Source organism: Pyrgilauda ruficollis, unplaced genomic scaffold (genome assembly GCF_017590135.1).
Source record: "Pyrgilauda ruficollis isolate IOZ18807 unplaced genomic scaffold, ASM1759013v1 scaffold6, whole genome shotgun sequence".
Taxonomy (NCBI): Eukaryota; Metazoa; Chordata; class Aves; order Passeriformes; family Passeridae; genus Pyrgilauda; species Pyrgilauda ruficollis.
Genome location: NW_024527710.1, coordinates 2,340,970 through 2,364,500, shown reverse-complemented (window position 1 = coordinate 2,364,500; position 23,531 = coordinate 2,340,970). Strand labels below are relative to the sequence as shown.

At 40.7% G+C, this 23,531-nt stretch overlaps 1 protein-coding gene across 2 annotated transcripts; it reads right to left on the bottom strand.

Moving 5' to 3' along the window:
* Positions 1 to 1,314: 1,314 nt before the first annotated feature.
* CNN3 (calponin 3) lies at positions 1,315 to 23,525 on the bottom strand. 2 transcript variants are annotated; one of them, XM_041483033.1, is made up of 7 exons: positions 23,304 to 23,525; positions 6,270 to 6,391; positions 5,754 to 5,820; positions 4,414 to 4,551; positions 3,840 to 3,956; positions 2,972 to 3,118; positions 1,315 to 2,423 (listed from the first exon to the last, which is right to left on the bottom strand). In XM_041483033.1, exons 1-7 carry the CDS (start codon positions 23,358 to 23,360, stop codon positions 2,076 to 2,078), a joined length of 996 nt encoding a protein of 331 aa, XP_041338967.1. In that variant the 5' UTR covers positions 23,361 to 23,525; the 3' UTR covers positions 1,315 to 2,075. The 2 variants fall into 2 exon arrangements, with proteins under 2 accessions (XP_041338967.1, XP_041338968.1); XM_041483034.1 differs by lacking the exon at positions 23,304 to 23,525 and adding an exon at positions 23,068 to 23,178.
* Positions 23,526 to 23,531: the final 6 nt, after the last annotated feature.

Genomic DNA, 23,531 nt, shown 5'->3' with positions numbered 1-23,531 from the left:
GTATTGCAGCCTATTGTTTTAAGCAAAGCAGCTTGATTTTGGTCTTGCTTGGTGTCTACTTCAAACTCTTGAATTCACTTGTGATTCCACTGGATCTCTCTGTGGATGAAACATGCATACCAACAACAGCTTGTGTGTTAAGTTTCTTCTGTTTAAGTACATAATAAGGGGCAAGTAGTTTAAAGCCTAAGTTTTGGATTCAGAAGGAAGGAGGGCATGGTCAGGCTTTCAAAAAGAGATTGCTTTCACCCAAACTACAAAAATAAAAAAGCTTTTGTTGATTTTGCTGTTGATTGTAGAACTATTTTTCAGCATTCAATACAGTAGTTCTAAATAATTAAAAACTACTATTTTGAAGGGGGAGAAACAGTATCATTCAGGAACAGCAGGTCTTAACAGATCTGTTGTTAATAATTCTCTTGCCTCACATGCAGGGCTTGGACTAGTGACCTCTAGAGAGCCTTTCTAATTTAAATTCTGTAAAATAAATAAGCTTAAGACTTACACAAGAAATAGGTCAGCTGAAAGTCAGATCACCGCATCACATTCAAAGATGACAGAAAGTAATGGAGCACACACAAACCATTTCCAGTCTTGAGGAAAAAATCCTTCATCAGTCCAGAACTTGCAAATGTAAAACATTTAATATGTAGTACGTTTAAACTGTAGTGAACAGTTTTAAGATAACCTTGAATTATTTTACAGAAGTTAGAAACTACAACATTGGCCCCCATTGACACATGCTTTTTTCCTCCTTTTCAAAAGTGCAGGTAAATTAGTGTAGTTTCTCTGCACTCCATGCTGAGGAAGAAAGTACCCTCCGTTTAGGAATAAAGCTCTGCTATCAGTAACTGAGTACCTGCTGCAGGTACTCAGCAGGCACAGACTCTGTGTGTCTTTACATAATCTAAAGCAAGAGTGTTTTGCATTCTCCAAGTGATGGCATAAAGGCAACAGGCTGAAGCAGAGGCAACAATAAATATGTGTGATCTTTGTTTGCCTTGAGAAAACGGCAGGGATTTAGTGAACAGCTAAAGATCTCTGGTCATAACCTCAGAGTCATGAAGAGGGGAAGTGAACCCAGCTGTGAAGGACCTACATTCCTCTCCTATTAAGTCAGTGACACTCATTCCTGAGAGATTTTTACAAGATAGTTAGATTAAATCCCGTGGAAAAAAATGAACCCAAGTTGCAACAGAATGGAGTTCTACGTTACCCTTAAAATAGGGAAAGGTGATGCTTATCTGGAAATAATTCTTATGACACCTGATCTTTAAGACGGGTAGCGTAACAAATGAGACAAGATCATCTACGTACCTTTAAGAAAAAAATATTTATTTATAAAAATACAATGGGATCAGTTTCAGAAGTGTGGCAATAAATACAGTTCAAGGAAGAAAAAAGCATTTCTACATGGATATATTATGGCACAATAAAAGGTAAATGCACCATCAATCATGGAACTTCTGTTGGCTCAAGACTTTGTACAAGCTCCCTTTTTAGTAAGACAACTATTTCTAAGTTTGGTCAGTGTTGATAATGGAATGAATACACAATCACAAATGCACACTTATGTCTAATGCAGGACTTAACATTAGCAAACAATACCTTAAAAACATAGCAATGATATTAAATCACTAATGAGATATCTTAAATTTAATTGGCAAAGACCACATGTAACTTTAAGCATGAGATTCTTTTATCTCCTCTGGAGAAAAGCTGTAAATATGTAAAATGAAGGCTTAACTTGGTATGTAAAAACCTACTTAAGTAGAGATTGTGAGAATGCATAGCTCCTTACGAAACAACCTGGCTGTATGAGAGCACTCCCCCTTTCACAGTATTCCTTTTACTTCATATGCAGTTATTGTTTATGCTGTAGACTAAAGCTGTTACAGCACTAAAGGCAACTAGACAGGGAAAGGGCAGAGAAAGGAGAAAGGAATGTATGTAAGGCAGTATTTCTTTAGGTACATTAAGCGTAGTGTGTAGGAAAGACAGGTAACAATTCCACAAGGCTAGTTTCGTTCTTACTGAATAAAATAATCGACTAATACTGAACTTTTGATGCAAAGCTAGTAATCAATGCCCTGGTCACTGTACTGCCCATGGTAATCTCTTTGATAGTCATCTTGGTACTCTCCGTGGTAGTCATCTGGGTACTCTGCCTGATAATCGCTATCGCTGATTTCCGACCCGTTAGTTCCTGTTCCTTGGCTGCCGTTATGAATGACAGGTTCAGTGGGTGCAGCACAGTACTTGGGGTCATACACTTGCCGTCCAAGCCCATACACACTCATTCCCTTCTGTGAAGCTACTTTGTTGGTACCCATTTGTAACGAAATAGTTGAGTTATCCACAGGCTGTAATATGTGCTTCTGATCGTAGATGTCTCTCCTGGTACCTGGTGCCAGCATACCAGCCTAATAAAACAGGATTGTAGAGGTTCAGTAAGAAGGTCAAGAGCTGTGATTACTAGATTTATGATTGCAATTAGTATGCCTTAGTGAAAGTGCTGAAAAGTAGGAATGAAAATATAACAAAACACAACACAGTACCATCTGCTCACTAGCAGGTGAGTCACAGAAGAAAGCTTTTGCAGAAAGGTCCAGTTTATGTTCTTTGGAAAGAACACACTAAACATTCTGACTAAGATAGTGCCAGTAAGCAATTTCTCTTTTGCCTCTCTCTAGTTAATACTTATAATGAAGTTATTGTTTTCTCCTGGTATAACACTGCCAGCAGGAAATTCTAGAAGCACCGGGACATTTTTATGCCTTAAGACACTCGGTATAGAACACACTGGTAAAGATAAGAGATTCAAGTTCCTCAATTACTGCATAAGAACACAGCTGAACTGTACCCACTCACTGCTGCCTGTCAGACTGCTGCTGGGCAGCACTCCAGGCAGTCCTGTCCCACTGGGCTGAGAGCTGTGTCCATCCTGCACGTCACACACAGTCCTGCTTACCTGACTGGCTCCTTTGTTAGTGCCCATCTGTAGGCTAATCGTCGTCTGGTCAAATGGCTTATCAGTTTGCATTTTTGGATCATAGAGGTGTCTTCTAGTTCCATAAGCAGTCATGCCTGCCTGACTGGCACACTTGTTGGTGCCCATCTTTATTGGAGGAGGGAAGAAGTGGACAGAAGAAATTATTTTTATTTGTACGTTAAGCATAGTCTAAGGAAAAAATATGGTTGGTAGCTGTGACGGCTGACAAAAAAAAGTAATTTCAGTGCTTGTTTTCCTCATGTAGTTTGACCACTACCTGTAATATATTACCCCTTCTCCTTTCAAAAGTTTCAAAGAGAAAAATAAAGGCAACTGTCGTCCTAAGGCCCAACTGCATTGCAATTGGAATGGATGTATGCCTCAAAATGTAAAAAGTATCTTTTACTGTGGACAGTAATGATTCATTTATACTGACACAATTTCTCTACCACAGGAATTTTAAGATTGTACTTTGGCTTTTATGATTACTAAGGAAAGAGGAGAGAAAAAACAAGTTTCTACCATACAAAGAACTTTAACTATCCGAAGACTCCTACTTTAAAACCACCTTAAAGGACAGAGATGATGCTGCTAATATTAGCTGTTCCTTTCCTCCTTATCACTCTTACAGCAGATTTAAAACAAACAAACCAACCTTCCAGGCAGTGACTTGAGCTTATAAAGCCAGTCAACTGCTTACAAGAATTTAAACCTCATTCCTCCTTCCACGATAAGAATATATTGTTCTTCTGCACCTGGTTTTGCATAAACAATGTCTCACTTAACCAAAGCAAGAAAGGTGTTCTCAAATGTAACAAATTACTGCAAACTTGAATTTCATACTTACCTGCAGGCCAATTACACTTTGACCAGCTTTTAGTTTTCCTGCATCAAAACTTCGTGCTTGTTTCTCTGCATATTTGACACCAATATCAATTGTAGTATGAAAACCTTTAGTTTTTGCCTATTTTGGGAGAGGGAAAATAGAATATTCAGTGTTTGAAGTGTATTTTCTGTCTCCACTCTCTAAGCCTGGGCTGCCCACAAGCAGGTCTGTCTCCATGAGACTGTGTGTCAGGGCTGACAGAAGGTACCAGGTACACACACCATTTGAAGGTGGCACTCCAGAGCTACCTGAGCCAAAAGGATATTCTGCAGGGATCAATGTTCTCCTGTGAGCCTGCCCTGTTCTGTGTATGCACATGGAAGCAGTCAGGAACCCCCACTCTGAACTCTAAGCCTTCCCTGGGGCATGTGGGGACACACAGCTCTTTGAAGTGCAACCTCTGCACTTCAGACCCTCAGTACTGTCTGTCCTCCCCTGACAGGCTGGATGCTGTTTTCTGTATTTACCTGGGTTGTAAAGATGCATCTGAACTAGCGTGTGGATTTGGGCCAACTCCAGAGGTATAAATACTTACCAGACCTGCCAGTGCCACTAGAGTGGTCTGTACTTGAGTCATATTTCCATTTTCAAAAAGATCATTTGCTTCAAAAATGTCATGTGGCTTCATACCGTAGACTTGGATGGCTTTGATAAAATTCCCAATGTTCTCCAGCTAAACAGAAACAAAAAAGCCAGTTTTCTACAGTGTTTCAGATCAGAAATTAAGAAATTTTAAAGCCTTCTGGTGTTGGTTGGTTTGTTTGTTTGTTTGTTTTACTTAAGTTCCTTGCCTTGTGCAAACTGGACAAAACAGTTGGCATGGTTAAGAGTGACTGGTGGGAAGTTTTTGTTGGTTTTAATACTGATTTCAGAAATCAGACTATGAGGTTATCCAGCCTAGCATCCCTCCATCAGTGAGTACCATATACTTTGTTAGTGGGCTTTGATAAGACTCGTCTGAACTGTCTGTCCCTTCCAAGACAAATCCTAATCTAAAACCTGCTTCAAAATTAGAAAATCTGACATAGTATCCATGCTATTTGACTTCAGCAACTGATAATTCTGAATAAAATAAAACCATAATTATGTGGATGGGATCTTTGTATGGATTGAAGGCATCATCTTCCTCACCTCCTGGGAAAAATAAGCCTTGGGGTTTATTAGCACTATGCTAATACTTTTTAGCACTATGTGCTGTAGAAATTGGAGAGCAATGTGGAACACAAAGACTAAGGACTGAATCTCTTCTTTCCTTCTGAAATCTTAAGAGGTATTAAAACTTTAAAAACAAAAATCCTCACCCATATTTAGAAGTGTTCAATGCCAAGAAAGTCAGGAGGCTGACATAACAGTATTAAGTTAGACCCAGCAACAGCAAAGGCAGTAATTCTAGGCAGCAACCCTTCCAATGCTTGTTCCAGACACCTTCTCAGGAGGATACTTCACACAGAGATTTGTAGGTACAGGCAGGCTGGTGACCTAGTACCTTACAGCACTGCCTGGATGGAAAACTCAGTTGTGACTCAATAAAACAAAACTTTTTTTTTTTTTTTTTTTAACTGGGCAAAGGCCTTGCCATAGGGCTCTAGATTGGTCTTCCATCTGACACTTCCCTGAAGAGCTAAAGCACTGCTATTAAATACAGGTACTCAACTGCCATTGATGAACCACCTCAGCTGTAGCTGCATTCTGTTAAACACTGCTCATGTCTGCAGCATCCTCAACTCTTGGATATATATCATATGTAAACTTGGTGCTACTAAGATTTAAGATGTACCATTTTCACAGCAAATTTGTTAATACAGAACAAAAGTATTGTTTGGGGGTTCAAGGGGTTAGAGGTGTAGTTCTGAGGTTGTTTTTTTTTTGTTTTACCTGGTGCCAATTTAGTTTTGATTGATTAATTTTCTTCACTGATCCTGGCTGCAGCTTATTTATAAGCCTGGGGAGGTGAAAAAGAGGGAAACGCTTAAACAATAAATCTCATCCTTATACCATCTGTGCAGGCATTATATAATACTTTCACTCATGCTTTATTAGTTGCATTAGTTTCATCAAAATGGTTAATTTCTTGGTTCATACTGTGGGCTAGCTCAGTTCTCAGGTCTCACAAGTCTAACAGACTGTAAGAATTTTTGTGTGCCATTTGATTATTACAGAAATGAGCTACTCCACTAAATCCAGAAACACTTAGAAATCTTAGCTGAAATATAAAGGAGATTTAAGTGTTCATTTTTCCAACAGTTTCCAAGAAGTTGTCTCCCACCCTACAGTCAGCTATCTTTGACTGTAATTGTTGACATCTTTTCAAGAGGAATCTTCAGAAAGTCCCTTCTTAGTTCCTTTAAAGTAGAAAACTCCTAAAAATAAGGTTACTTAATAAATGCTTACTCGCATAAGATTATGCCATCTTTTAATCCCAGTTGAAAGTTTGCACCAATACTCAGCCCTGTAACCTCTTCTATCCAGTTACGCAGATCTTCTTCTATCTGGGGGTCATATTTCAGGGCAATCTGTAACACAAGCAGTCATAAAGTTACTTCAGGAGAGAAATCTCCAGCTCTTCCCCCCTCCAATTCCATTTCAGAGTATGCTATAGCTGTCATCCAGTAATTTTATTGGTGGATTTTTAAACTGTATTTTATACATCAGAGTACAGATGTAAGTACTTTATCCCTTTAACTATAATTTTCATGGCTTTACTTTTTTCTGTTTGGAAAAAGCACTTTTAAGCATGTTGCAGTTTTTCTTTGAGTAAGAATTCCTGGAGCTCCTGGAAAGTCTTTTGACAGCTACAGAGGAATGATTTTTGAAAAAATATTTGACTCAAATTATATTTTGGCAGGAAGAAAGGACGGGAAATAGTATATTCTGAATAGCCATGCCATCAGTACTACTGCTCACGTGTAAATTTCTACATGAGAAATTTTATATAATAGATTTGAAGTTATTCATCTGAAGATTATAGTGGGTTTGCTTTTATAGCTAGTTTATGATTAATGGAGATGACCTAGTAAGTTTTTCCCTTGTTGCTACAACATTAAGAGCTATCTCACTGGGGATTCTGGGGGCTGTGTCTGTGTCTTGGTTTATCGTTAACCTTTAGTATCCCTGCTATTTCTTTTGTCCTTGCCCTTCCTGGAAGACTCTTTTGGAATAAACTGTGATCTCATATTTTAATTGCAAAGGAAGAAAACCTGCAATAATCTTTGAAGTTTAAGGCATCAAGCAGAGGCCTAGAGTTGTTAGAAAGATGGCTTAAAAATTCATTTTCCAGATGTTCAGACTTCACTACTCTGTAAGTTTATGCTTCAGTCACTAGAAATCAATCCATGTGAAAGGAATGCTTCAAAGCAGTGAACTTCAACACCACCAGCTGTCAACAGCATCCATGTTCTTTCACTCTGCCCTTTGTTCCCCTCCCTTGAACGCACCAAAAAGCAGTTCCAACTTCCTTCAGGCTAAACCTGTCACCTTTGCACTCCTTTTCAATACTGGCAAGTTGGGCAAAATAATTTTATTCCTGAACTCATCACTATGTTTTCTGCAAAGTAAGTTATCTGAGCACAAGATTGTGTGGGATAAATAACCTGCACTGGTGCAGAGGTTGGCAGCACTTCCACCTTCATTAGCTGTCCTGCATGGGTCAGTGAGCAGGGTGGGAAGTGAGGGAGCTACTGTGAGAAACCTGACAGGCCAGCACACAATGTACACACAATGTGTAGAAAGTCAGCTCAGCTACACCGGTTGCTTACAAACAAGAAACTCGTGTACAGCCATTCACATTAGATCAAAATGTACATCTGAGACTTTTTACATATAGTTTTAAGACTTCAGCCAAGAAAGGCCAGCTATTAGCAGCTATATTTATACTGAAGGAGATTATAATTCCAACATATCTGAATTACTTGGATAGAGGCAATTGCTACATTTTGGCTAGCATTAGTAATCCCTGACTCCAAACTGACCAAACTACAATTTACAGTACATTTACAATGTACTCTGTTCCCTATTTTTCTTCTAAGGGGAATGGAAAATTCTTGTATCTCTGGCTTTACTTCAAAAACTTGTCTGAGTAATACTTACTTTCCTTAGACTATTTGTAATAGTAGTGCTATGATGCCTTAGTTACAGATCAGGATAATGGACTAGCCCATTCCTACATTTAGATCTTGACTAAGGTGTAAAATTCTGTGCAGCATTCTGTACAAGACGACAAGGAAAATATCATTACTTTATTTTTTAATCACACCTCTTGGATGTTAGCTAAGATTAGAAGCAGACTAGAAAAGCTAGCTGAAGGTCACAGCTCCAAAGGGCATGGCTGTGGTCTCATCTCGGGGGTGGCAGATAGCCCCCCTTGCAAGGCCTTAAGTTTAGCCCAGCAGCAGCACAACCACATTCATTTCCAGTGATGGTAATAACAGCAAGGGATGGGTAACATCTTGAAAATGGTGTATGAAGAAGTCAGCTGTCATCTTTCTCCTTTCTAACCTAGTGATTAGCTTACAAATTATTTTTCATGGATATTTTTATTTCCTATGGAAGCAAAGCTTACGTGATCATGGCCTTAATTTGTCTCCCCAGTAACATCTGGCAGAACCCAACTAGCTTGCTCTAGAAAAAAAAAGCATTCTTGGACAGAACTGAGCCAGTTAGATTTTGTGTGAAAATAAATATATGTGCAAGGGAGAAAGATACCAAAATATCTTCCCCGAAAGACTGAACTGTAGCATCGTACTCTTCTTACACATTAGAGAACCTATAAAAATCTTGCTAAAGTGACCTCACCCACAAAACCTTAAGTTATGTGTACAGGCAAGACACACAGTGTATAATTTATTTCTGTACTCCAATTCAAGTGAAGGAACAGGATTTATAGAAAGGCCAGAACTTTCTGTTCTGATGCTCCAGGAAATTAAATTTGTGATCATACCACCAAGAGACACAGTTTAAATATTAATCTTTTCCCAATATTAAAAAAAAGTAAATATGGAAGCCAGTAAGAGTGAGAGCCCTAAAGACTTCTGCAAGTGTGGCTATTTTAATCTTTCTTGGCAGGCAAAAAAAAAAAAGTCAGAAATTTTCCTCATTTAATAATAAGTGCATTCCATATGTGAGATTACAACTGAACTGAATATTAAATTACTGACCCCATTGCTTAGGGATCTTAGAAGTAATCAGGTGGAATTTTATCACTTCTGAAGGATATTTACTTTATGTTGGAGTACTTTATAATGTTTCAAATCTTGAGCTTTTCAAGAGGTTTTAAATTGCCTTGGGGTATCACTACAGTGGTTATCTAGAGACAGGAAGTAAAAAACACTTATAAACATGAGGAGAGTTCTTATTGCCACTAAAAGCATTATTTTTGTTCTGATTTTTGAGCTGGTGGGAAACTAAGTTACAAAAAGTAAAAATCGGTGGTAGTTTCTCTGCAGATTATATTCAATCTACCTGGAAACTTAGAGATGTGGAATCTTTCAAATCAGGCTTTAAACATGTGAGAAGAAACGATTAAACAGGGAGAGTGACAGGTCAGATACTACCAGAAATAAGGCATCACACTTACTCTGAATTCTTAGCTCTTCTATTCCCAATAGCACAACCAGAAGTTATGTAACACTCTTACTGAGTATTTCATATTTTCCACATGTGGATATCAGGGATGTTCCAGTTTTCCTTTGATTGCTATCTATGAGGCAAAGCCAGAGGCTTTGATATGAATGCAAAAAAATTGTCTTTTTCCATTACTACTAATCAAAAATATGCCAACATTTGATCCTTTATAAATACTAAACCTTCATGGAAGACACTTAAATCTTACAAGTCTACAGCAAAAGAAAATATTGTCTACTGAAGATGAAAGCAGTAGCTCATCAGCTCCATTCAAAGTACCATCAGTGCCATGAAAAAATCCCTAGTTTCAGAACACTGTAGAAATGATTCATTTGTAGCAATGGAGATAGGATTTTACAGAAGTTAAATATAAGATAGCAGGAAGCCAACTGCTCATTTCTTTCTTCTGACAAATGTTGAAATATGCATGAAGTTGTATGTTGCTCTTCAATATATATGAAGTTGTTGATGTTGCTCTTTCTGTTGATGGTTCAGAGATACAGGTTTAATAGAAATATCTTTGAAAGGAAACCAGTGTTTATACAAGTGGTCAAAGTTACAGGTGATCCAAGGTTGTGGAAGGAAAAGGCTGGGTGTTACCAGCCTATGACACACTGCTATACATGTGTTTATGCCAATGTGTGCTTCAGGCTGGAATGCTTGGGTTAAATTTGATTCCTCTGGCAACTTCACACCTGATCCTCACACCTAGTTCTGTTCAGGTAGGACTTTCCTGTTTGGGGGATCTCAGAGTGTAGGGTCCCTCCCTCCATGTGCAGTACAGGGACATTAACAATCATCACTGTTTTTATCAAGCTCATGAATTCCTGGAAGCTAGCAAAGTTCTGCTGGCCAGCTTTAATGATCTGTCTGTGTCCCTTGAAGTTACGCTGTGTGCCTGTAGCATGTTTAGTTTGAGTGATGATGTTAACCAGTACTTCACACCATAACTGATATCATATGGACTTTGAGTTGTCCTTTTATACTAATCTTTTCCAAATTACACAGTACACACTGTACGCTAAGGGCTCCGTGTTTGCCAAATCTCCAGTTTGAGAGTTCAGCTGGCTGCACTGCTGCTACTCTGGAAAATTACTGTAACAGGATCTCAAGGAAGAGTTTAAACACACTGCACTACTTTTTACACTGGGACTAGCAAACACAAATCTTACTAAGTTAAAAAGCAGGTATAAAAGATAAAACTTTTGAAGTTAAACATCATGTCATAACAGTCTGCACTTCTTAGTTCTGATGAAATTTCTGATTAAAGCTGCAGGCTTCCTGCCCTCCCCAGGTTGAATGTGCAGCATGCTAAATTTGAAGTACTAGTAAGCATTTGAAAAAAACTGCTCTCTCATCATAAGTTTCAACCAAAAAAGCATGTGCTTGTCGCAGTACATTAACAACTCTATTATTGGAACTGTGTTTGTTGACAAAACTTAAGATGTATACACATATAAAACTGCAGCAAAGTAGGTTGTACATTTTGGTTTTCCGAGGTAAATAAAGTACAGGGCCATGTACAGCAAGAGAAATAACCAGGACTCCACTCCAAGATAAGACAGCATAGGAAGAGGTTACATACATGCTTTTTCACCAAAGGGGACAGAAAAATAGATAGAGCCCTAAGGTTTGGATTTTCATGTTCTTCATAGGGAGGAATTTGGTATGGCCCATATTCTTGCTTAAAGTGACACAATATTACTAACTTTTCAATTAAAATACAAGACTGAGTAGAGAAAGCTTACTGAATTTTTGGTAAGTATAGGAGCATATTCATCTTGTACAGAATTTAATCCATGTTTAGCCAGGGGTTTTAATACTAATTTTACTTTTACACATCCAGATCATAAACTACTGAAAGCAAATAAAAACAAGAAATTAAAAACTCTGGCTTTTAAGACCTAAGCTTGTACAGCTTGAGTTTTAAACAGAAATTTGTTCCTGTATCAACTTTTCAATCTTTATTAATTCAGAACTGTTTGAGTGAAATTGAATTTTTGTGGTTTCAGTGTTGCCTTTGCAAACACCCTTTGCATTGAAATAAGCACTACCTTCAGCAGTGATTTGTCCTGCTGAGGCCAAAGATACCAATGCTGATACCTCTTTTTCATTTGCTTGGCACTAGTTCGTGATGAAATATTTTTCCTCCCCCTTTTAAGGGTTTATCATGGTATGGAAAAAGATGAAAGCAAAATTCTCTCCTGGTATTAAGGCAGAAGAAGCTCTTGACAGCCCTTACTGCTCAGAAGTAGGAGTCAGGCAGACCACAGCCACTCCCTAATTGTTATCCAGAATTCCTGTTCATCATGTGCTGCTCTAGAACACACTTTTGAACCATCTATCTAAAATTTACCCAGATAAATACCTGGGAGAATAAAAGTGTTACGAGCTCAGTGGCTATGTGAATAACCAAGGAAAAGGCACAAAAGAGTAAATTCTTCCCATTAGAGGGACAAATATTTTTTAAATTTTCATTATACAAGTAAGCTAGAACTTTCTGGTTAAAAATCCAAGGTGTAAACAGATTACATATCAAATCTTCAGCTCCAGAGGTGACGGAGTGACAAGGACATGATCACTGATTATTTAGTCATAGCGTAAATAAATAGCACACTCTGCAAGTTGAGACAGGGAACCCCCAAGACTGGAAAAATACAAAGTTTTGGTTTTTACTGAAAGTGGGTAAGAAGATAAAATGACAGGGTAGCAAGGTGATTGTCAAGGGAAGCTTGCCATTTGAAGTACCAACCCAATGAGCACTCATCATAAGGACAAATTAAAATTTCCTGTTAATTTCATGTATGTTGACCTGGATTGCATGCAAAAGCAAATGTCATAGGAGGCATATTTGTGCCCAAGAACTCCAAATGTAACAGGAATGTGACAATGCAGATGAACACCAAAGAGGAAAGTACTTCAACAACTCAAAGCCACGACTCAGTATGCCCTAGTATTTGAAGATGCACTTTTTTCTGTCATTATGGACTGTTGAACAGAAAGGCAGAGAACACTGCATTAACATTACCATTGGAAGATCTTACTACATCCCAAAATGCTACTTAGCACAAAAATTTTACAGCTGTATCCATTTTGCTTAATATTCAACCTTTTTTTTTTTTAAATGTGTAGCGTAACTGACACACTGCCAACACCTCACTGTTTTCTCCGTAAATCTAAATTTAGGCTACAATCTTTAAAGAAGAGATGGATGAGCATTAATCCAAAATGCCTGGCACTCTTCCCATAGGCACCAGTTTAAACTCTGTGAAGTGAGAACAAACCATGCCTCAAAGTTTCCAAGTCATCTTACAAGTACAGATACACCTGCAGTCATGCATGGTGCCTGTTGCCAGATCAGCTGGCTGGAAGAACTGAGTGTTCTACTCCCTGGCTGTCCAGTAGGATTTTATGACAATTTTGCAAGCTATTCAAGAAGCCAGTGCTACCATCTCTTCCCTCAGAGTGCACCAACTCGGACACATGCCTGACCTTGGACTGAATGCTGCTTCCCCCTCGTACTCAGCAGCTACTGCAACACCCTCATTCTTCTAACATGCTCTCAGTTTTTCTTGCACTTTTTGCTCTCATCATGTTTTGCCAAAGTCACAATTTTCTGGCTTGTAACTCAAATTCTCCTTAGCCACCAGCTTCCACTGTCAACTGTAGGTAGCACTTTCTGGTCATGCCACCACACTTTATACTTCTTGGTATGGAGTGCCTTTTCTCTGTTTATTTAGTCTGTGTATTGCTGAACTATTTATATTCCTTCAGAGAACATGGTTCCAGTAGTATCCACTATCTATTATTTTAAACCACTGCTGGTTTTTGTTTCAAAAATCCACTGGGATATGAAATTTGTTCTCAGCTAAGACACAGCTGATCCAACCCAAGGGCCAAAAGCCTGTTAGTCCCTGATGGGAAGGGAAATCTCCTTGCTTTGAAACCCAGCCCCAGTATGACTGATATGACACAGCAAATCTGGACAGGCTCTGACATCACGAGCAGTAATGTCTCCCGAGACAACACACTGAGTGCTGCATGGAAAATCCGGGTAACCTGGCAGACCTCAGTGATGCGTAGTTAATGTCCTTTTGTGGGGGAAAGGAAAAAAAATTATACAGAACAGTCTGGTGCACAAACAGAAAAAAAATTCCAAAGCATCTGAAAACAATTTTGTTTTTCCAGTAGTAACCCAGGAAGCATCTCTTGAGACAACTGTTACTGTAACTCTGGTGGAACAGTAGTGCTCAAAGCCTAGAAGGCGCCTGCAAACAGAAACAGTAACATCAATGATCACTCAGTCTTTCTCAGAATACTTTCCTAATCTATTGCTACTACAGAAGACCAGGAAATTAGATATTCTTTCACATTTATTCACTTTTCTCCCCAAGAGAATGGCTTCCAAATATGTAATTTTATAAGCAAACTATTGTGACTTGGTAGCCCTTCCTCAAGAACCCAACTATGTTGACAAGTCTTTCAAATTTTCCTCCCAAATAGGATTGCAGATTCTGATTATTTTGTTCCCGCTACACACCTTTTTTCTTCTCTGCAAATCCTCTTCATTTATCTAAGCCAGAGTAATTGTGTTCTACAGCAGCAAGCAGGTAACTGGTAACTCAAACACACCTCCCAGAAAAGTTGGCTAAAGAAAGCTGAAGTCTGTCACTTCAAGTGTTGCTATAAAAGTTACTCAAAATGCACATTCCTTCTGCCTCTCCAGCAAAGAGGCAGTCCATGCTGCATTTTCTCAGCACCTTTTCCAAAGGCAAACCTCAAGACTCTCCACTTATCACTCCAATCTGCCCCCACCCAGTAAGCTCAGGTACTGTGATGCCAGGCACAGCTGTGACTGGGCAATGCAGAGGTGACAGGGCAGCTGCTGAGGTACCAGCATTTCCCAGTTAACTGGGCTCAGTGCTTCCCACCGACAGCACCTGGCTGCTGTCTGCCTGCACCGACTGAACCCCTCCAACTCACATTACCTAAACAGGCTCACTGCACTGTCTGGGATAGGTGTTCATAAAGAAAACACTCTCATTCTTACCATCCCTGTCATAATCATTCAATCTGGCTTTTATTTTTTGTAATTTAGGTGCAAGACATGATTCCTTGAGAACTTCCTTAGCTGCTTCCAGCTACTAAGAGCTGCCTAGATTTATCTTTCATAAAGTAGATCAAGGTCTTTCAATTCACGCAGAGCATGATTTTCTGGTTGAGGTAATTCTCCCCATTGCTAGTTTTCTTAGCAGAAGCACAACTAGTGCAGATTTCACACCCTAAGCTTTAGAAGACCTTGTCTATCAACAGCTTCATACTCTTGTTTTGCTTTACCGCCAGCAAAAATATTGCAAGAATGAACTTGGCACAAAGAATGAAAGACAATGATAATCTGCTGCTCTGGCCCTTTTCCTCACCCCCTCCTGGGTATATCTCTGACCAATTAAAGTTCAGTAGGTGATGCACAAGGTTAATTATAATGCAGGAACCATTCAAAAATATTTTGAATTTGGCCACCCAGACAAGCTGTGCTTTAACCACATAAAAAGTGTTATAGCAATATTTTTTTTAAAGGGTGACCATAAACACATTAGAAAATGTTTATTTGATTTTCTAATAACATACATCTTAAGAAGAAAGTCTAAGAAAAGTAAGACAAAGTGAAAAAAATTACGATTACATGAACTTGTAGCTCAACCTTTTATTTAATGTAGTTTTAGTAATGTACAAATCCAAGCCATAAGCCTGTTATGCTGGAGTTTATGAGTAAAGAAGAAAGTACAAGTGAGAAAGCAGAAAAGACAGTCAAACTCTAAAGTAACACTCTGATTCAATACCCTGTAGAAACTTTTAAAGCACTATTTTTCAGCAGTTCAACACAAGCAGAAAGAACAGCTGGCACTGCTAGGGGTGGATAGGAGATGCACATACACACTGCATCCAAAACTCAGGATGCCACAAGGCAAGTTGTGGTGTCATTATGCTGCACTCCTGAATTGAGAGTGGGTTTGAAATACCCACCCAGAAGAATGTGTGGGCAAGGCTGTGCTGCAAATGACTGAGAGGTCTCAACCCTCAATGATTTAAGTCTCAATGATTATTGTTCTGCAGAACAAAATGTTAAGGTGCACTGATTGAACTTTAACTTTGTTAGTTCTATTTTGTTCCAATTCTGTTCCATCCATTCAAAGACCAGTGCTTTATTGCTGATATTTAATCTCACAACTGTTGTTTACTTTTTTATTAAAACCAGCTAGGTTCTTCCAAATAGAAGTAGCTTTCCATATCAAAGACATTTTCATACCATCATTTATTAATGATAAAGGCTGCCATCAAGACAGACCATAGTAAAAAGGCATTAGTCTTTACTTTCTTCAAAAATTACTTGTACTTTTTACTTGAATAGGGCATGATTAATACAACAATATCAGCAAGGTAAGGCAACAGCTTCTTGCAAAATTAAGCAAAGAGCATTTAGTCTTAGCACACCAGATACGAGCCTGAACTACACATGCTTCACTGATTTAACACAGTATTGACTTGCAATTATGATCTATAATGGAACTTCTAATTGACCCCCACAATGTTATGAATGAACCAAAGCAGTGGCAGCTCAGGTTGGTCACACTGTGGGAATCTCAACAGGAGCTGCAGAACAGGTCCTGCTCCAACACATCCATCCTTCTTGGATGTACTTGGTGTGTAGTGGCCTGAGCTCTGACTTGTGTTCTGCAAATGCTCAACACAGAAGGGAAATACTCTGCTGGGGTCCATGTCAGCAGCAAGGCAGGAGCTGCTTTTCACCATGAACATTTAACTAGAACCAAATCCCTTCCTAAATGCATGTGTATTTGATGCCTTACCTTTTTCTGTGAAGGCTTCTAATAGATAATCAACTGATTAGAGACAACAGAAAAATAATTTTTAATTAAATTATTCTTATTCAAGCAAAACCAGGCCTACTAAAATAATGCTGTCTATAAATAAGAGACTGTAGCAGTGGAAGTATCAGCAGGAAACCAATATAATGGCAGAGCTTCCTTAGCAGGAAAGCAAAGTAAGGTTTTTGCAATAGTAATGTCCTGTTTTATCCTTGGGAAGAGCCATGGCAAAAACATGCAAACGGGGCAAGAAGATTTGTTTAGAATCCATTGATAATTGAGACAGCTAGGATTTTCAGATTGGATTCCATCTTCAGGCAAGCATTTCAGAACAGCAAGAAAGTGCAGAAATATTTAGGCAAATAATTGGTGTTCAGGTCCTGTGTGTATGCACAAGCCACATACTGATTCACTTCACTGTACCTCTTAAGGATCACTCAATAACCAAAAGGTTGTAGAAATGAAAGCCTGCCTTTAAAGTCCTCAAGAAAAATCCTGTGTTGACCCCAGAACACAGGGCTGAGTCTTGGAAGGGAAGCAGCAAAGGCACGGAATGGTTTAGTCTGGTTTCCCTGAGTGAACGAGTATCAGTGACCAGGCTAGGCTCAGGCTCCCAGGCTTGGCCCAGCTGCTGGCACCGGGCAAGGCGTTGGGGACAGTCCAAGCAGGGCACCAGACCGTGGCTGTGACAGCAGCACTTCATCCTCGCTGCAGCAGCCTTCCCTTGCTGCCAGCTCCTCCAGGGGCACCGACGCCTGCCAGCCTTTGCCACTTCTACATCCAGAATAGCGTCCACTTTGGGTAAGAGAGTTTTGTACAAGCAACAGAAGTTTAATTATGTCTCCCCTCTAAATATCTACTAAACTCTGCACTGGTTTGAGGAGGAGGAGGGGTGAGTGTGGATGGGAGGAGGGAAGGGTTATTGAAGCTTTAAAAAAAAAAAGTCCTAAACACAGAACCACCCACCTGAAGAAAGTCAAAACTGTTTTTGAGAAAATCACTGTCATTCAACCCTACTAAATAGAAAGCAATGACATAAGTTACTATGAGGCATTACTGCAGAACCAAATGTATTTGGTATTCTTCAAAAGAAAGTATTTGCTGCTGAACACAGCTATACAAGTTAATAGTTGTTTAGAGTCAGATACTTACAAAAACCATTTTTAAGCAAGAGTCCCTCTTAAAGAAAAAAAGAAGGATTTTCACATGATCTCACTTAGAAAAAATCTGTTTCAAATTGCCCTACGTGTCCTGGCCTGGAGCCCATTTTTACTGAAGGCCTTTCCTGTACAGTTCCATAGGGGATGGGAATCTCTACAAAGTTTGCCTTAAAAGGACGTGTCAGATGCCCAGTGTATACCATGTTATGCAGCTACAGAAGCTGACAGCTCTGAGTACAAAGAAGTTTCTATCATTTATTCTCCAAGGCAAATTATAAACTATTTGCAGGCAAGAAAAAGCATCCAAATTAATGTTCTGTCAGAAAAGACAAGGTGAGACAAAAATCAGTGATGTGCTGCTGTCCCACAAGACTGCGTGCATCCATCCATCTGTCTTTTATGGGTATTGACTCAGCAACAGGACTATAGTAAGTATTTTTCTCCAAATTTTAAACTAAGTCTAACTCTGAAACCACACAAAGAGCACATTCATTTGTAAATTTTAAACAAGCAAGCATTACTGTAATGCAAATCATAGTTTTTATTTTCTGAGGCTGCTAATCCCATTTAATTGTCATGACTGTCAAGCTCTATTTGCTTTCTTCAGAAGTGTTCTAGTCACAGGAGGTACACTGTGAGCTTGTGAGCATTCAAAGGATGAAAAATACTTATATCCTTAAAAATTAACCTTAGCAAGTTTTATGATTCTCTAACACCAGTGTAAGATTTGCTAAAAGTTTATTAATCCGCCATAAACAAGGTCATTGTAATACATCTTATACATGGACAGAAAATGCTTTAAATTTGAAAGTGCAGACACAGGGTGCTCACTAAGGTTAGAGATACCACAAGTTTCAGCAAACACCCCCACTGTTGATTCACTGGTGCCCATGCTGCTGCAGCACCGGCAGCTCTGTCTGTGCTGTCCCCACACACAGGAGCAGTGTGGGGCTCCACCTCTGCCTCCATGTTCACGAGGCAGCAGCAGCGGCAGCTAGTCCTGGCTATGCCGTGCCATTCATCACCTTCCTCCTAGAAAGAAGGGTGTAAGATGAGAGGCAGAACTGGAAATGGCAGCCCGCAGCCAGGGCTCAGCGCGGGCAGTGACACCCGCCAGGGCAGTGACACCCAGGGCTCCAGCACGGAGCTGCTCCACGCCTCAGGTCTGAGAGTCCCAAAGACAAGTGCCAGCTTGGCACTGAAGTGTCAGGCTTTACTGGGCACTGAAACCACTGGGCAAAGGCAGCTAACTCCTGGGTCAGTGGTTCACAGCAACAACTGCCAGATGTCCCTGGGGACAGGGCACAGCTACCAGGTGGGGCTGTGCAGGGCCTCCCGAAGGTGAGTCTCGTTGTTTGTGGGCTCAGGCAGGTGTCCAGAACAGGAATGGATGCTAACATCCAAGCTGCTGGCAAGAGAAGTGTTTCCGTGGCAAATCACTTGATTCTGCTGGTGGTAAGAGATGCATCCTTGCTATGAAGTGTCAACCCAATGCTACCAAGGTTCCATCACCATCAGTCCGTACCTCTGAATAGGGCTACTTCTTACTGCTGCAGTGTTCATACTGCTCCTGAAGTAGCCACAGAGCTGGAAACCCACACTTGATCATGGCTAGCAGAACAGACTTGTCCTGAGATTGTAACAGTGGAAGTGGTAAATGGATTAGACACATCAAGGTAGACACACAGAGATAGACAGTAAAGGATGAAGACCAGTGGAAACACTGTAGTTAAGATTCTCCACTGCTGGATTACCTTTCTCATTTAACAGCAATAAAAAAATCTAATTTATCAGCATTAATACCAGTTCTCAGTGAGCATGAGAACTCTTCACACACAGGACCTAACACTAGGAGAATACAAAGTAATAGGTTACTACAGCTTAATAAAGCCAGTGATTCACTGGCTATCTTTAAAAAAGAATCCTTTGCAAAATTCCCAGCAAGAGGCTACACTCACACTTCAGCAACCGAGGTGGCAAACACGTTCTCAAAATGCAGGAGCACCTGCCCAGCAAAGGCACTTGGCGTGATCTGGAAGTGCAGGGCAGCAGGGCCACGTCCAAGCAAGTGCTGCTGAACACAACTAACTGACATTTAATACTGTCAAAGTGAAACCAAGCATCAGAAACAGGTAACCAGCAGAGAAATTGTAAACAAATTGGAGAATTCTCATAAATTGCTTGTTGATACGCTAAAAAAATGCATCTTAAAACTAACTGACAAAATAGATGGTTTCCTTTTTTATTTCAATAATGTGTTTTTAGTGACGCATATTTATTGTGCCAAACATCGATTGATTGTAAATTTAGCTATGGAATTATTCCACAGTCATATTTATGTTTCATGAACAGTTTTGCTATGGATTTAATTATCAAAACTGTACCATTAAATACAAAGTTATGAAGGTCACTTGAACTGCAGAGCTGTTACCAATGCCTGGATCCAGCTTGAAGAAATTCACAGTTCTTTGAAAAAAATACAAAATTTGGACACAAAGAGAAAAGTTTTAGTGCTTTCCACAGTGAAACTGATATTTAGCTAGGAAATGTTAACTTCAAGAGCCATGATCAACTATCAGAAACCATTAATTAACTGAAGCAAACTAAAGTTTAATGCTTGCTCCTATAAATTCTTCTGCCATTTTCTCTGAAATTCCCTTTTCAGTATATATTTCTATAACAATATTTCTAAGAGCACCAAAATATTAGATTTTTTATTTATTCCCCATGCAACAAAATGAAGATTTATGTAATGCAAATGGTCATGCAGGATGATTTTATTTTAAACTAAACATCTGAATTTAATTCAAAACTTGTAAATGAAAGCTATTACTTCTTTAAAAGTCACACAGATGTCTACATACAAGAGAATAGGAATGCAGAGATCTTATACTGTCATTTACGATGACAGAAAATATTCTCCTCTGCTCTTAAAGCCTAAGTTTTCACTGCCTTTATCCAGTACAGTCTCAATTTTTAGTGCATAATTTCAGACAACATTGATAGAAATGCACCTTTATCAGGAGCAAACATTCTTACCTAGGGTTCACAAAATTCAGTGAGCAAACCTAAGGTTTGTTAAAGGAAAACAGTCTAGAGGAAACACAGAATGGTAAAGCAAATATATGGTAGGAAGAGTTGTATTTTAAGCATGGGAAAGGATATTATTTCTGTTTTTAACAGTGGGGTGAGAAAGAGCAAGGAGAGAGCCTAACAGTTCAACCACAGACATCCAAAATTCATCTCACTATTGAATCACTAATTAAAAAATCTTAAAGGTGATGATTTTAATCTGGTTCCCAGACAAAAATATTTAATTGAAAAATAGTAATTTCTGGACTAAGCAATTAAATCTGTTTATTTGGCCTGTAGCAGGTAAAACAGATGACAAGAATTTTCTCCTCAGCAATTTCAAGAGGAGCACAATAATCATAACCAGGACTGGTTTGCATTATTCACCACAGACTGCAATTCTTTTTCATTAATCTGTATTTGCCCTCAAGAAGGAAAGCAGGAAACACTACTGCCCTCCTGCACACTTGCAAAACAGAGATATTTTGTTTACAGGCCTCATTTGTCTAACAGCCTTCACTTTATAAAGTTTGTTTCCCTTCCTCTTCCATTTCGCTAGGGCTTGACCTTTCAGGGTGGCAGCTGCAGGGCTGGGATAACACCGCAGTTACTCTGCTGCCTCTGAAAAGTTTGGAAAATGGAACTGCCCAGCGAAAGCTTCCTGCCACAGGGACGGCTCAGAGGGAAAGTCAGGGACACGCAGCAGCCAAATGCTATGCAAAATTTAACTCCCCACACAAACCATACTCCTGCACACCCTCACTTTCTTATGGAGATGAAACTGGCACTGTAATCAAACATGAGAGGAGGGGGAAGATAAATGCCTGCCTAATACAAACAACACTTCCATGGGAAGGGTGGAGCCACTAGGAAGCAGCTGAATGGACTGGAACCTCTCCTCCTGCTGCCCAATATTCCTGTTTGCTCCACACCTTCTGCAGCAAGACAATGGAGCATAAATCAGAGACAAACATAAAATCGAGTTTGCAGCTTTATCTAATTGCATCATCATCTCATGCTATGTCAGCCTCACGTACTGCAGAAACTCCCCCATTGCTCAAGAACAAAATTATTTCTTGCCTGCAGAAGAAACCATCATTTCAATCAGTTTAAAGAGCTCCCCACTGAATATTTGTTTTGGATCAATTATCTTCTGTGATCTCAAGTAAACAGGGAATCGGCTTCAAAGGGATTACACTAGTTTGACTACCTACACATTTCTCATGCAGACAAGTTTCCTTACAGCTGGGAACAGCACACAAACTCCATGCTTTCTCTGCAGGAATGAGGAAAAGAGATCCCTAACAGACTAGACACCATATTAGTGTGAACTAAGGTAAGGAGCAAAACAAGAGAAGGGTGGAGCCTCAAAACAACAACCAAAAAAAACACCAAAACCCCAAAACAAAGAGAAAAAAAGAAAACCACCCCAAACTAGATATAAATTTTAAGCTTAGAGACTGAATCCTGACCTCAATTAAATTCTTAAAAAGCATCAGGACATGTCACATTCCTCTATTCAAATACCATAGCAAACAAAAGGTCTCTCTGAACACTAATACAATGGCAAATGAGCAAATAAAGACTAAAAACCAAAACCAAGGGATTTTTTTATCCAGCACAGCTGGGCCCTTAGGCAGCATAGCTATGAAGCTGTCCGTTTACTGCAGAAAAACACTGCTTGGAGATCAGCACTGAAAATTTCAAACAAGGGTATTTAACAGTAACTATCATTCAAGCAGGGAGGTTCTACAGCTACTTACAAACATCCTGAAAAAGCCAATTAAAAAAAAAAAAAAAAAAAAGCAAAATGTTGTTTTGTAAAGCATAAATTACAATGTTTAAAGTAACTACTTTTCTCCCTGCTCTCCTTTCTACTCAGCTACAAGTCAAACAGGATCTGGGGATCTGCTGAAGCCTGAAACCAGACATGCATGTGAAACAACCGGTTATTAAAGACCACGTTTAGATTTCAAACCTGTGAATAAAGACACTGAGCAGCAACTTATCCCCGCATGCTTAGCGGTGTAATTTTTATTGCAAAGGTTTTCCTTCTTATTAGGCAATTGTTCCCTGCAAGGTAGCAGCCAGTCTAGCAGGACAACGTGAGACACCTTTTGTTCCTAAGAGAAAAGCCTCAGCAAAGCCGCGCACAACCGGCGCCCGCCGCTCCGGCCGCGGGGCCCGGCCGCTGTCAGCGCTGCCTTTTCTGCCGCTTTCCAGCGGAGCCCCCGGGCGGCGGCGGCCGCCGTGCTCTCGGTGCGGCCGGCCTGTGCCCGCCGGGGCTCGCCTGCCCGCCGCGCCGCGCCGCCGGCTCTGGGACGGCTGCGGGCCCCAGCGCCGCGCCCCGCCCGATCCCGGCGGGCGGAGAAGGCACGAGCGGGATGTCCCGTGCCAGGGCTGCCCGCACAGGCAGGTGCAGCCCGGGCCACGACGCGAATCGCGGCTCCGCACATGGGTCCGCCCGGCGCTGACAGCTCGTCGGTGCCCGCAAGTTTTCTGAGCGGTGCCGCGAAAGGCAGCGCTGTCCCGGGCCGACGGCGGGCGCATCCTTGCGCGCCTCCACCGCGCGGGGCGGGCGGGACCCCGCCGGCAGCTGCAGGCAGCGGAGCCCCGCGACGCGTCGCGCCTCGTCCCGTCCCTCCCCGCCCGGTGCAGACAAAGCCCGGCAAAGCCCGCGCCGCCCGTACCTTGTTCTTGACCTCGGCGGAGAGCCCGTAGGAAGGCCCCTTGTTGAAGTGGGTCATGTCGGCGGTCTCCCGCGGTCTGGGGGCGCTGATCGCAGGCGCTGGCGGCTCCGGCCTGAGACGAGAGTCCGCCCGCGGCCGCGGAAAGTTCTAGTCCCTCCCCTCCGGCCCGGCCCCGCGGCCGCCGGAGCCGCGGCGCGCCAATCGGGGCGCGGGGCCGGGGCAGCCCCC